Genomic DNA, 14,662 nt, shown 5'->3' with positions numbered 1-14,662 from the left:
GAACCGGAAGTCAAAGCCGATGTTCGAGGACGACCGAAAGGATCATCAACCAAACGTATGCCCAGTGCGTGGGAGTATCGTGACAGTCGTCGTGGACGGGCTCGGTCTTCCAGTTCGGGTCGGAGTCGTGGGCGCTCTTCTAACCGATCAGCATGTATTTTTTACTATTATTTTTAATTTACGTAATAATTGTGTATAGAATCAATTGTGTTCATTTTACTATTAAATGTTTATTAAGTCCAGAGTTATATTATTATAGGTACTGCTGCCACTGAATGTGATATTACTGATTACCATAATTATGACAAAATCGTTGAAATCATAAAGCCTTATATTGAATCCTATCTCGATGTCAAGGGTGATGGTAACTGTGGGTTCCGTGTTGTGGCAGACCGAGTATTCGGTGATGAAGAGAGTTGGTATTTTGTTAGAACGGCTATAGTGGATGAAATAATTGCTAAACGTACTTTATACGAGCCAATTTACTATGATGGGATTGCAGCGGCAGTTAAGCAGATTGCTTAGGATGGTGGGAATTGTACAATGGAACATTGGATGCTAACTTATGATGACCTGTATCCGATTGCGTCATTATACAATGCTGCTGTATTTTTTTTTCCGGATATAGGAATGGAGAGAGCTTATTTTCATGTGGTACTGTGCTACCGCTGTATGCACCCGCAACTGCTACACGACCACAACGAGAAATTGTTATTGCTCATTTAGGTTGTGGGTACGAACATTATATTCGGCTGGATTTATCCAGAGATTTTCCAGTGCCGCCGATATTAATTAACTGGAACATATATCGTGACAGTAGCGTTGAAGGATGGGACCTTTTGTATACAGATCAACGAGCACAGTGGGATAGATTATCAAGAGCTGCAGGATATGGCGTTTAGTGTCATTAGTTTTTAGTGAACATACTGTTTAAGTGAAAGTACTATTTAATTGGAATTACTGTTTATTCAAATTACTGTTGAGTGAAATTTCTGAATTTGAATTACTGTTTAATGTCATTACTGAACTTCAGATTACTGTTTAATTGGAATTACTGTTTCTAGTAAAACTGAAACAACTAAAATAAACATACTAACAATACTGTTTAGTAAATACTGATATTACTGTTTAGTACAACTGAAACAACTAAAATAAACATACTAACAATACTGTTTAGTAAATACTGATATTACTGTTTAGTACAACTGAAACAACTAAAATAAACATACTAGTAATACTGTTTAAACATCACTAATCATTTGGCCAAATGCCAATCATGCATAAGCTTATCCACTTCCTCCGCCCACACCTCTGCCATCTCTTCATCTACGCGTCGAAGAGCTGCTAACATGCCAGTGCCCACAGTAGCCCACCGATTAACCCACTGTAAAAACAAAAAACAAAACAAAATGTTATTAATTAATATTACTGTTAAAAACTCGTATTAACAGATAAAATCAAAATTACTTACAAGCTCACTGTTCGAACGAGTGAGACCCGTCTGTGGGTGTGCATCCATGTCGGGCATGATGTGTGGATGTGAATATCTAGTGTACCACTCCATGTACGTCTCATCACATGTTGATGGAATCTGAGCAAGACTGTATATCATCAACATGAGCGTCGATGCTGTTGGGAAAAATCCCCAACTATCGTCAGCAACCACAACTGGATGCTCTAACCGATACCGACTGCTATTCCAAGGACGTACAACCTTCGTGCCCCTGAAAGCCGGCATGGGTACAATCTGGATATACCCTAACTGATGGAGACATCTATCAGGCATATACGACTCCATGACATCCCGGTATCGTATCCATCCTCTATAGATAGTCCTAGGAGTGCGGGTCACTATGTCAGGACCGTATGTCATCCACATCACCTACAAATGTAACAAGTTAATTATTATAAAAGTAAATTAATATATTTTAAAAAATTTATTGCTGTACAAGTAGAAATCGTACCTCCGCCGCTGTCAATCTATCAAGACGGAGACGAAAATCTCTCAAACGAGTCTCTGTCTTGGGCTGCTGTGTTGGGATCCAGATACGAGCTCGGGGAGCATCCGGATGGGGTGTGAGTCCCTCTCGCTGAGGTCTGAAACACGAGAAATACTCGTATATCCACGCCTGCAAAAGAGTCAGACAACCTGCTATCTGTCCACAATCTCCTCTACTAGCAACACCTAGCTGCCAGTATAGGTATGCTAGTGTAGCTGTGCCCTAGGAGTATCCAGCCACATCCTCTACCCCCATCCTGCACCTCTAGTACGCACACGGATCGAATTCGGTCGCCACTCTTGTCTATAAACAAGGTGGAACCGAACATCAAAAACATCCACCCGATAGCCTCAAACTCAGACATCCGACCAACAGAGCATAAAGAGACAACTGAAGTGCAGAATACCCCGCCACCTTTCCAATGGGAAGCAAGTAGCACATTTCTAGTCACCCCAAACAACTCCATCACTACCGACTGAAGCTGTTCCCCACCAATGTTAGCAGACACCAGTCGTCCCTCCATTGGGATATGTAGAATCTCCCAGACATCATGCAACATAATCGTCATCTCCCCAAATGGCATATGAAATGATGACGTATCTGGCTGCCACCGCTCCATAAAAGCATATATAAGGGGAATATCAATGTGTGTGTACATGGCAGATGGGAGGTGTGCTAGTTGTGATCCCCGTATAAGCGCCCTGACCTCTGGACGAGCGCTCTTATACCACTCATTCAATTTCCTACAGAATGTCCCTCTAGTGTGGCCCCTGAGCTCCGACCTCAGCTGTCCAATCCATATGGTAGAAGCGACATGTCCCAAGAAGCTGGGAATCACAGTACCATCAATTGGTCCACCGGGGATCGGATCCGTCACAACCCAGTCATCATCTACAACATTCCTCGAGCGCTTACTACTCCCTACAATAGTATTAAACGTATAACATTTAAACCATTTTTCTATAGTAAAGTAAATTAATGAAAAAAATTATGAGAAAAATGTAAATTATTTACCAGATGACTCGGCACGACCACCCTTCCCCTTCGCCGCCCGACGAACTGGGCTAGGGTCGCTCTCGGGAAAATCGTCACCATCATCCATGGTAACATAATCCTCATCGTCACTCATGGGCCGCTGCACTGTCACGTGCGCCCTTTGAGCATTCGCCATGAGCTTCTCTGCTCCTCGTTCCCTCCGAACAGAGGCTGTGACGCCACGTCTAGAAGGATGACGATGTCCGGAACCCTCTTTAATGTCACGCTGGAAAATAAACATTCAACAGTTACTTATAAAAAAATTTCTAAAAGCAATACGCTAAATTTCTAAAAACAGCAAGCTAAATTTATAAATATAATCCGCTAAATATTTCTAAAAACAACACGCTAAAGTTCAAAAAACAAAACGCTAACTGCTATTTTTTTTTAGTTTTTAGTTTTCTGTCCCAAAAATCGGGACAGAAAACCGACCGATTTTCGTAGCGGCGGGTCCGCCGTCAAGCACAACATGGCGGGTCCAGGACCCGCCATGAGTAGAATCATGGCGGGTCTAGGTACCCGCCATACTAATAACATGGCGGGTCGTGGACCCGCCATGATTTTACTCATGGAGGGTCCTGGACTCGCCATGAATATACTCATGGCGGGTCCTGGACCCTCCATGAGTATATTCATGCGATAAATTAAAAACAAAAAATTAAGTTCAAAGACATACCGGAATGATCCCTACTGCTTTTCCTTTACCTCCACGTCCAGCCATAATTAGTTCGGGTTCTTTTTCGGGTTTGAATTAATGTGTTTGGGAGTTAGAATGTGAATTTGAACTTAATTTTTCAAATATAAAGGGAAAGGGCAAAATTGTAATTTGGGAGCGGTATGTGGGAAATAAGGGGCGGTGTGAAGCAAATCACGTTTTTCGGGCTACATTTTATTGATTTATCAATTTTCAACCATTCAATGAGAATCGTGGTGAAGCTCTTAGCCTGTTGGTTGAGAGCTTCCTTATAACTATAGAGGTCATGGGTTCCAATCATATTGAGGTGTGATGAATTGGTGGTTTTCCTTTGTCTTTAGTGTATTTTTCTTTGTTTACTCGCACAACTTTATAAAAAAACCATTCGATAAGAATCGAGATTAATCCAGAACCCAACGGTCCAAGTGAGGCTTGAAATGATCTGGGTTTCTGTTGGGGGTAAATGTAATTTTTTTACATTTATTCACATTTTTACCATAGGTTATAATTATAACCTATAGTTTGTTATGTTTATTATTTTTGTTGTGAAAAATCAAAAGAAAAATAAAAGAATATAAAAGAAAAGAAGTAAAAAATATAAAATAATAAAAAAAAGAAATAGTCAAAAGAGAGAAAGACATGGATTAGTGGGTTACAAAGTGGTAATATGTCATTTAACCAACTAAGTATGCAAAAAAAGTTCAAAGTGACCACTGTCAGCTTTTGATTAAATTATTCGAGGAGCTAAACATTCAAGAACATCAGAAGTAAGCTTGGATCCAGAAAATAGGCATTCCCAGTTTCCTGGATCTATCTTCAGCGTCATCACATGAAAAACATAGAGAGAGCAGGAATTTTTCAAAGTCAGATGCAGAAACACAAAAGCATTTCGGGTTAAAGCTAAGCAAGTCAAGTTGAGGGCTAGAATTAAGGAAACACAATCAGATTTTATTCAAGGTGAAAGCATGACATACTTAGTGGTTAAGTGTGTGTTTAGTGGGCATAAATATGAGTATTCCCCAAGTCTTCTTCACCTATAAATAGCCCACACAATCAACAACCATATTTGTTTGTAAGAAGTGATGCTTAGGAGTGCATTAAGGAGATCATCTTCTAACCGATCATTTGTATTAATTAGGGAATCCTCGTTTGAGATTGGCTTGAAGGTCTGAACTTTGGGGGATTGGAGGATGATTTCAGCGGAAGGCATTGCATCTGCTTTGTATGTAAGGGAAAATGGGGTTTTCTTTTTGCCACTAATGTGAAACAATGTGTCTAATTCCCCATTGCTGACAAAAATCTTCGAACGTGATGCTATCAAACTGACACTCAGTATCTATGATGAAGGAGTGGGGTATTCTGAATGGATGGAGGGTATTCTTCCAAAGGAAATAGATAATATTATCTACGGTGATTTTGGTGATTGATTTAGCCTCTTCCCACTTTGTGAAATGATCAATGGCTACTACTACAAAATGCCTCTGTCCGGTTGCTAGTGGAAAGGGCCTAAAATTTCTACTCCCCAGATGGTGAAGGGCCAAGGTGTGATTATGCCTTGAATGGGGAACCCAGGAGATGGTAAGTGTGAGAATGCATTTGGCAAGCTTAGCATGTTTCGACCAAAATTTATGCGTCTTTGACCATTGAGGGCCAATACAACCCTTACAGTCGGGCTTTTATGGCTATAGAGCGGGCTCCTTAGTGCGACCCACAAACTCCTTGATGAATCTTTTGATGCAGTGTCACCTTCTTCTTCGGAGATGCATTTGAGCCAGGGAAGTACCGTTGCTTTGTTGTATATGGCTCCACCTGAAAATAGTCTTGTACAATATTGCCTATGAGTTCGGTGAACATTTTGTTAATAAGGCATTGGTACGTCGCCTCGACGTTCTTGAGCCCGAAAGGCATGACATTGTAGCAATAGGTGCCATCATGTGTGATACATGATGTACTTTCTGCGTCGTTGGGATCCATGGGAATGTGTTGAAAACATGCTATTGCATCAAAGTGAGATAGTATTTTTCAACTAGATGTCTGATCGACGAGCTGATTGATGTTAGGCAGAGGATAACAATCTTTTGGACATCATTTATTAACATCGGTAAAATCTACACATATTCTGTAATTCCCATTGCTCTTTTTTACAAGTACTACATTAGAGATCCAATCATGGTAGTGCACTTCCTTAATAAACTTGACCGCTAGGAGTTTGCTGATTTCAGCTTTGATGGCCTGCTGTTTGTCTTAGGAGTGCGATCTCTTCTTGTATTTTACTAGTGTCTGAGAGGGATCGATGTCTAGTTGATGTATGATATGGTCTGGTGGAACTCTTATGATGTACGAGGTAGTCTATACAAATACTCCTTCATTTCAAATATGACAACCTTGAAGTTTGCTTCCGATTTTGGGTCTTCTGTGATGTGGAAATCGAGTACTGGTTTGATAGGTTGGGGGTTGTATCCGCACATATCTTCCAGGTTGCTATTTACCACTAGGGGTGAGTGACTTGCTAGTGGATTTCCCTTACGAGTTGCCGATCCTCTATTATGACTAGGTTGCCTCTAGCGCTTAGGAGATTAAGGCTTAAGCTAGATACTAATGGTGGATACAGCTGCGAATATGAGAGGTCTGCCCAGAATGGTATTATAAGTGAGTGGTATATCTCCCACTACCCATTCACCCAAAAGTTTAACTTCTTTGCCTCCCTCAGAAAAGACGACCGATAAAGAGACGAGTCTGTGTATGGGTACTTCGATGAGAGAGAGCCCGACTAGAGGGAAGGTACTTAGATGAGTCCGTGTATGGGTACTTCGCTTCACTTTATTGCTTCTAGGGCCTTCCAAGTTAATAGGTTGACCGAGTTGCATATGTCTACCAAAACGCTTTGTACATTGAAGTTTGCAATTGCTAGAGTAATCACTAGAGCTTCTGCATGAGAAGTGCGAGGTGAAGGTTGGACGGTGAGAGTCTCGTTGGTGGCCCCTTTCCTTCTTTCTTCTACTAGGTTGGCTTCGTTGTGAGCTGGCACTTCTTCCCGATGACCTAGATTTTGCCTTGCTAGTGGGGTTTTTTGGGGTCCTTTTGCCTTGGTGGCTGTTCCTAGGGTCTAGGATGATTGTGAGTTTCATGGGTGACTCTAGGTTGGGCCCATTGGTCGAGGAGCTTGTCAATCTCATTTTGTAACTGATTGTAGTTTTTGTTAAGTGCCTAGAGGACTTATGATACTTGTAGTAGAGTTCTTTATCGTTTGAGGCTTTGGAGGCCTGTCTGAGGAGGATAGGTTGTGCGAATGTTTAGATTTATGAGGTGGTCGAGGGGCGGCCCTGTCAGAGAAATGCACTTCACGCCCACCTAAGTAGTTTGTCTTGGTCATAACTCAGTACTTCGTATGATCTTCTTCCCACCGCGAGCGATAGGGCAAAGGGGCCTCGTCCCTCTTGGCTCTTCTCGAATCCTTTGGCTCGGCAGATTGCTTGGCCATTTCTTCGCGCTTTCCAGTCCCTTTAGACTTGTCTTTGTTGGACTCCTCGTACCATGCTGGTCTATCGCAGCCGTCGTAGCGGATGAAGGTTTGTGCCATAACGATGAGTTCCTCGAAAGAACGGGGAAGCTTACCGAAACACTTCTGCTTTAGGGGGTTGTAGGAAGTTCCTTTGGCCAGAGCATCATGGGCAACCTACAGGTTAAGGCATTTAACTTGGGAGGCAAGGTGATGGAACCTAGAGAGGGAATTTCGGAGCGGATTGGTCAGTCTTTGTCGCAAACTATTTAGGCCTGAGCTTATTTTTCTGATTTTAGCCGCAGCTGCAAAACGAGATAGGAAGAGATCCTTGAGGAGGTCGAAAGAATCGATGGATCCGGAGGCCTAGCCCATGTACCATTCATGTGCGCTTACGAATATAGTGGTAGGAAACACTTTACACATGATATCACTGTTTTTGGAATATAAGTTTATGATGCTCATGAACGAAGCCACATGTTCATTTGGGTCATTAATGTCGGAGTAAAAAGTTAGCCTTGGGGTTTTCCAATCTTTTGGAAAACAGGTGTCAATGATGCGATGTATGAGGGGGATTTTGCTCGATGTCACGTTTTCCCCTATTACTCTGCCCAACACTCGCTTATCGAGGAACCTCTGAATCATGGATTCTAACAGGTCTTCGACCTCCTACGGGGCCATGATTATCGCTGTCAGGGTAGATTGTGCTAGCGTAAGTTTTTTAATGGATCTTGAAGGTTGTGCTGTTGTTGAAGGAGATAGTGCAAGATGAGTCACAGATGAAGTGGTTCTGACAGGGAGAGGAGTCTGTGCCGCCTGCATCTAGGAGGTTGAGGCCATACGTGGTTACGGTGCTATGCTTTAAGGAATTCCCATCTTGGTGTTTTTATCGTGCAGGGCTTGCTGCTAGTCAATGATTTTCATTTGCACCGCTATTTGGACCGATTGGGTAGCTTGGAAACTCCTGGTCACGCTGGTGAGCTACACAAAAGTTTCGGTAGCCTCCTCATCTGAATCGACCTTTATGAGGAGTGGGGCAAAGTTATAGGGTAACCCGATCAGACTTAGTAGGGGCTACGAGGTCCTAGATTTGCTTGCCTCGAGACTAGTGTTCAACATTTCTTTACTTGGTGTAGGTGTCGCCTGCTCATTAGCATAATGCTTTATTAGGAGGTTCGATGAGCTAAAAATGGGAGTGACTTGTTACTCCATGCTCATTGCACCAAATAATGGAGATGTGAGATTTTCAAGTTCCTCCTATGTTAGGAACAGTCTTTAAAGACACTCCAACGCCCAAATTAGATATCAAAATATGAATGAATACAATAGAAAGAGAAGACTAGAGAGAGAAAGTGAATGTCCCTTATTAATGGTGTTGATTTGGTTTATATAGGTCTTTTGAGATGGACCTAGCTGTTCTTGAACTCGATTTTGATGATAGAGATTGCTTGGTTGTTGGCTGTTGCTATCTAGTTTATGGGTTCGGTCCATATATTTTATGGCCATATTATCCAGTTTTGAAATTGAGGAGCGATAATAAAAATAAATGTAAAGTTGATTGACATGGAAACTCAATCATGATATATAGTCTATCCGTAGGTATTTTAATATGTAGTAGTAACATTTTAAATTTATGAATTTTATATGATAATTTATGACCCTGTTTGGTAAAGAGCGTTTTGGGATCAAAAGAACGGTTTTGACCAATTTTAGAGGTTTGACCACTGAAACCGCTGATTGGAGTGTTTGGTGGAGAGAGGTTTGGGAGAGAGTTTTGGGATGAAAACGCTAATTTAGAAAAAGCTCTTAAAAGGAGCTTTTTCAATTAGCGTTTTGGAATATTAAAATTAATGGACTTCTTTAACCCTAATAGATAGACTCCCTCTTTTCATGCGCCAAAATTAATGCACTTTTTCGTCTTTTTGCACAAATCGCTATTATCAATCAACTAATTTTTACCAAACAGGTCTACACAAACAACTAGTCAAATCAGCTAATGTAATCAGCTAACCTTTACATATAGTATGTACCCGCCCCCTCTTTTTTTGTTTTACGCCCCTAACTCTTCCTCGGCCAGGCTTGGGCAGAATAGAAGAGAAAGTACAAGTATTAGTAGCATAGCAAAAATGTGTTCTTCGTCATTAAATTAATATGTTTGCTCGCGATAATTGTGGCCTCTCAGGAGAATCGATGACTGCATCTTTGATGCACTTGCTAGTACATCTGAAAATTCTTAATTGGCTAGTTGTAAATAGCCCCAGACTATGGAACAAAGGATTATACCGGACTTACCTACACCAAGCGAGGTATTGACGGTGATTCTCAAATATCACAGAACAGAATGTGATATGATGAGATAGAATGTAATAGAAAGAAAGACACAGGGAACGGCTTACCTACTCTTAACGGTCAAAGCGAACCCTTTCATTCCGAATTAAAGAATTCAGAATGAATCAAATCTCCCCAAGTAGGATTCGAGTTGCAATTCTCCAGTTATAAGATAGGCCGTGTCAAGAGAATCTTTCATGATGTGGGTTTATGAGTAGCCCTTTGAAAGTACTGCAGGCGAAGACTTTTGAAATGACATCAGCAAGGATAGGGTTTCAACCGAGACTACTAAATAGTTACCCCTGGAAAAAGATAAATAATAAAATTCCTTCCTTGATGACTAAGGTTCTAGGAGTCAATTCCCAGGTCTTTCCTCCTAGAATCCGTAGCAGGTCTTTAGCTTAAACAACCTCATTTCTTTAAGCCGGAAAGGTCTAATGTTCAACTGAGGTTTCCTATCAGAAGTGGATTCCCCTGCAAGGGTACTTGACTACGACTACGGCTATGAAAAGCTTATCGAAAGAGGAGGAAAGCCCCAAGCTAACGATGCGGGTTCGATTCCCGCTATCCAACTAACAGCTAACAGCTAATTCCCAAACAGGGCCTATATGTTTGATATTTTGATGATGAGAAAGGGTTTTATGTTAGAATAGATAGAGAAAAAGAAAGTATATAATTAAATAGTAAATAGCATCCGAGAAAAAGGAAAAGATGAGATTGGGTAAAAAAAGGGGTAGAAAAGAATGGAAGATGCTCTGTAGCAGAAGCAGACACAGTATAAACTCTTCCAACTTGCAGTATCAGACAACAATTATACTACTGCTTTACAGCCCACACTAATACCAAACCCGACCCTGACCCTGACCCTGACCCTCCTTTTTTATTTTATTTTATTTTTTTTTAAATACCTCTCTCTCTATCTCCTTCTTCTTCTTCTTTTTCTCCTTCATCTTCATCTTCTTCTTCTTCACTCGCATATTCTTCAAAAAAAAAAAAAAAAAAAAAGAAAAGAAAAAAAGGAAAAAAGAAAAGAAAGAAAAGGGTGGTTGTTATGGCTGGACAGGGTTTTTGGAGTTGTTTGGTGGATGGAGAGCTGTAGGAATAAACCCCCACCCTCAGTGTGTTGTCGGTGCCAGGTCTTTCTGTCGCCATTGTCTCTATCTAACCTTTTTTTGTTTATTCTTAACTACAACCACCAGATTCCTTCTTTCATTTTATTGTTATCTTCCTCTTTCCTTTTTTCCATTTCAGATTTTCAATGTGGGAAACCTTCCTCTTCCTCACCTCATGCTTCTATATACTCAACTAAACTGATTTTCTCATTGGCAAATGAATCTGACGTTTCTAAAGATCTGCCTGCATAATTTCTCCCGGAATACAGGTTTCACCATTCTTCTTATCAATTTTCTAGGTTTTTATTTACAACTTACCTTCCATTTCTCTCTAATTAAAATGCTCTAAACTTCTTTTTTCTTATTCATGGTTCACATTTATAACATGATTTTTTAAGCCCTTACTTTGACACATATACTGCTCAAAGAATTATCAATTCCTGCATCATTATTGCCATGACTGCTTGTCTTTACTAACCCTTGCTGACTATAGTTTGCTTGCTTATGTTGCCTTTTTTATCCAGGTTCCATGTATATTAATTCACATTTCAGCTATACTTTACCGGACAGTTGAAGTGCTTCCGGTACTAAATGTCAAAGACTCTTGCAGCCATATTAGGAGGTGCTGCAGGAGTCGTGGCATTGGTGGGGATTGGTATCTTTCTTATATGGTTCTGCCTATTTCGCAAGAAGAATCTGTCAAGAACTTCGGAGACAGGCTCATCTGATCCATCTACTCGAGGTATTTATTTTGTATCCTATTCAAGTATAGAAGGTGTTCAAAATCTAGGAATTTAAGTATTTCTAGTGTTTTCTTTTAGAAGAAGGAAGACATGTTGTTGAGTTGTCGTTGCGAGAGTTACGAGAAGCAAGGCGTTTCGACATGGAAGAACTATCCCATGCCACAAATAATTTCAATGACAAAAATTTGATTGGGGTAGGAAAATTTGGGAAAGTATACAAGGGTTTACTTAATGATGGGATGCTTGTGGCCGTCAAAAAGAGACCTGGGGCACCTACTCAGGAATTTGTTGATGAGGTAACAATTATTTTTTGTCTGGTTTTTCAGACTAAAAGCTTTGTTTTATGAATTTCCTGATATTTTAGAACAACTCTTTCTATCATGTGAGGGTCCCTGGAAATACACTAATTTACTTCCTAGTTTCCTGATTGTAGAATATTAATTTGTATCATAATAGGTTGTATTGGAGCTTGCAGCCTCATATTTATATGAAGCTTCACAGAATAGAACAGTTTCAGAATTACATAGGATTTAATCCATTGCCCACAACTTCCAGAATTTCTCACAGGCACATCATCTGTGTCTTACCTGTTTTTCGTTATAGTGAATATAGGAAATGTTTTCTTGCTGTATCCTTCAGATTTTGGTCTGTAATGGGATTGAGCCCTTATTATCAGGTGCGATACCTTTCACCTATTCAGCATCGGAATATTGTGACTCTTTTGGGCTACTGCCAGGAAAATAATATGCAATTCCTCATATACGAGTATGTACCTAGTGGAAGCGTTTCGAGCCACTTGTATGGTAACTCCCTATCCTGTAACCACTTTGCTTCTGCAATTGCTTGTTCCATAGTATATTTGTGAATCTAATACATCTTTATATATGTTCCCCATTTGAAACAATAATATTAATATATGAACTGGATGACGTATAAATGTACAATGTTGTCACTAAACAATGTTCTTGTGTTTTTTTAGTGTATATAAATCCCTGATATTTTTTTCAATTTTCATGCATCTGAAAATCATGATGTTTTCTTAACAGGATCTAGTCAATTTTCAGATGGGAAGCTAGAATTCAAGCATAGACTCTCAATAGCCCTTGGTGCAGCTAAAGGTGATCCTCTGCAAAATCAGTGAGCATTTTGGCTTTCCTGGTATCAATTTTTCTTTTCTTTTTTGAGCAAAATATCCGTTTCATCAAGAAAGAAAAATAAATCTGAATAAGAATACTGGTTCGAGATTTTCCAGGAGTGGTAAAAATTGGAACTAATTAATATGCCATTTCCCTCATGAGTGAAAGATATTGAAGTGCAGAAGCCCCCTGATATGCCTAATTTTGTCCAGGTTTGGCTCATATTCACTCTCTGAGTCCCCGTCTGGTGCACAAGGATTTCAAAACAGCCAACGTTCTCGTAGATGAAAATTATATTGCCAAGGTTGCAGATGCAGGACTGCGTAATTTCCTGGGTAGAGTTGATGTTGCTGGTCCATCTTCACAAGTGACAGTAGATGAGATATATCTTGCGCCGGAGTATTGTTCCTAACTTTCCATGTTTTGAACATATGTTAAGTTAATGTAAGTAGTCATGTTACCCATAAAGATTTATCTATGCAGGGTGAGAGAGTTCAGACGTTTTTCTGATAAAAGTGACATATTCAGCTTCGGTGTATTCCTTCTGGAGTTGCTTTGTGGACAGGAAGCAGCAGAATCGAAATCTCCAAACTCCAGCCAAAACCTGGTTGAATGGGTATGGTGCTCAATTCTCTGCATTAGGATGATGCATGATATCCCTAGTTAAGCGATCTTTATTACTATGGCTCTCTTCATTTATATATATATATATAGAGAGAGAGAACATGCTTTTAGATGGACGGGATTGGGAATATCAAATATAGAATAAGAGCATCCTAAGGCGCCCTTGAATCAATCATTTCTAAACCTATAGATTGAATCTTAAAAGTCTAATTTGAGCCCTTCATCAAAGTGTGAATGTGTATATTTATGAATGAGCAAGGATTCGATGTCTAGGTTTATATATGATCAAGCACTTAATTTACAGGTTTCTAAATGACCAAGAGCCCAATGCCATAGGTTTCTAAATGGTCAAGAGCTCAAATATGATGAGTTACAAAGTTCAGAGCTCTCAAATTGCTTTAATCCTACAAATATATGGCACATTTGTTGTAATCTAAGTGTTAAAAGAGCTGCTGCAGAAGTTCATTCTGCAATGTGTAGCATAATCTGCTACTTAGCAGCCTGGAATGGATTAAAGTAAAGAAAAGGGAACTAAAAAGATAATATTTTTGATATGAAGGTTCAAAACACTGAGGACTACAGCACCTTTTCTAGCATTGTTGATCAAAGATTGGGGACAAGGTTTACAGGTGAAGGCATGGAAGAGTTCATAAAATTGATGGTTAGATGCGTGGATCCTTGGAGCGAGAGGCGGCCGGCGATGAGTTATGTGGTTATGGAGCTTGATCGGATTCTTGAGAAAGAGATGACATTAACTACAGTGATGGGGGAAGGAACTCCAACTGTGACTCTTGGAAGCCAGCTATTTAAAGCATCATCAAAATAGAAACATATTTGTTCTGTTTACAGTGTGATTTTTGTTTTACTTTCTAGAAATCCAGCTGTTTGCTAATTGTATAAAAGAACAGCTGCATTATTTTTTCATTTTTTCCTTTCATAAAAAAAAATGTATGTGAAATCTTGTTGCAAGCCATTATTTCTTGTTCATATCAATGTAAAAGTTGAAATTTGTGTGTTTTGAGTTGTTTATTCTAGCACTTGTTATCCATTTCCAGCTATTTTCATTCTTTCCTGTTACTCTTAATTATGGGGACCATTTATTTACTTTTACAGTTCTGCATGTATTGATACATGATAGAAATATAACTTATCAAACCCATAATGAGCAAGACTTGGATGTACACGAACTTGAAGATGAACAATTGAGAAGCTTGAGAGCCAACAATTGCAATTGCGGGCTTACTTAACTCCTCTCTCTCTCACTCTTTCCCTTTCTCTCTCTCTAAGTCCTCTCTCACTATAACTCCCTCTCTCTAGAAACCCAAATAAATGAACTTTTTTTTATGGAAATTATGAAAACCTTTAGTTTGTTTTCATCTTCGACTTTTGTTGCCTTAGCCAGTGCATCAGACTTCTTATTGCGATTTCTCTTCCCACCTTTGCTTCGTTTCTTCCCTTGATTATCTTTGATCTCCTCTTCTTTTTGTGACT

The 14,662-nt window shown here is 39.8% G+C and overlaps 1 protein-coding gene across 4 annotated transcripts; it reads left to right on the top strand.

The window, feature by feature from the left end:
- Positions 1-10,521: 10,521 nt before the first annotated feature.
- LOC136224058 (receptor-like protein kinase HERK 1) lies at positions 10,522-14,186 on the top strand. 4 transcript variants are annotated; one of them, XM_066012281.1, is made up of 9 exons: positions 10,523-10,692; positions 10,808-10,937; positions 11,193-11,410; positions 11,490-11,707; positions 12,088-12,214; positions 12,458-12,529; positions 12,760-12,946; positions 13,031-13,163; positions 13,731-14,186. In XM_066012281.1, the coding sequence occupies exons 3-9, from the start codon at positions 11,260-11,262 to the stop codon at positions 13,995-13,997; spliced, it is 1,155 nt and encodes a 384-aa protein (XP_065868353.1). In that variant the 5' UTR covers positions 10,523-10,692; positions 10,808-10,937; positions 11,193-11,259; the 3' UTR covers positions 13,998-14,186. The 4 variants fall into 4 exon arrangements, with proteins under 4 accessions (XP_065868355.1, XP_065868356.1, XP_065868353.1 ...); XM_066012282.1 differs by having other exon boundaries at positions 10,523-10,709; XM_066012283.1 differs by having other exon boundaries at positions 10,522-10,937; positions 11,493-11,707.
- The last annotated feature ends 476 nt before the right edge of the window (positions 14,187-14,662 follow it).

Source organism: Euphorbia lathyris, chromosome 3 (genome assembly GCF_963576675.1).
Source record: "Euphorbia lathyris chromosome 3, ddEupLath1.1, whole genome shotgun sequence".
Classification (NCBI taxonomy): Eukaryota; Viridiplantae; Streptophyta; class Magnoliopsida; order Malpighiales; family Euphorbiaceae; genus Euphorbia; species Euphorbia lathyris.
This window is presented reverse-complemented; position numbering and strand designations above follow the sequence as displayed.

Coding starts and splice junctions, on each gene's coding strand:
- LOC136224058 (XM_066012281.1), top strand. CDS start 11,260: ATGTCAAAGACTCTTGCAGCCATATTAGGAGGTGCTGCAGGAGTCGTG. Junction 12,530..12,759: donor AGCCCTTGGTGCAGCTAAAG/GTGATCCTCTGC, acceptor AATTTTGTCCAG/GTTTGGCTCATATTCACTCT. Junction 13,164..13,730: donor GCCAAAACCTGGTTGAATGG/GTATGGTGCTCA, acceptor TTTGATATGAAG/GTTCAAAACACTGAGGACTA.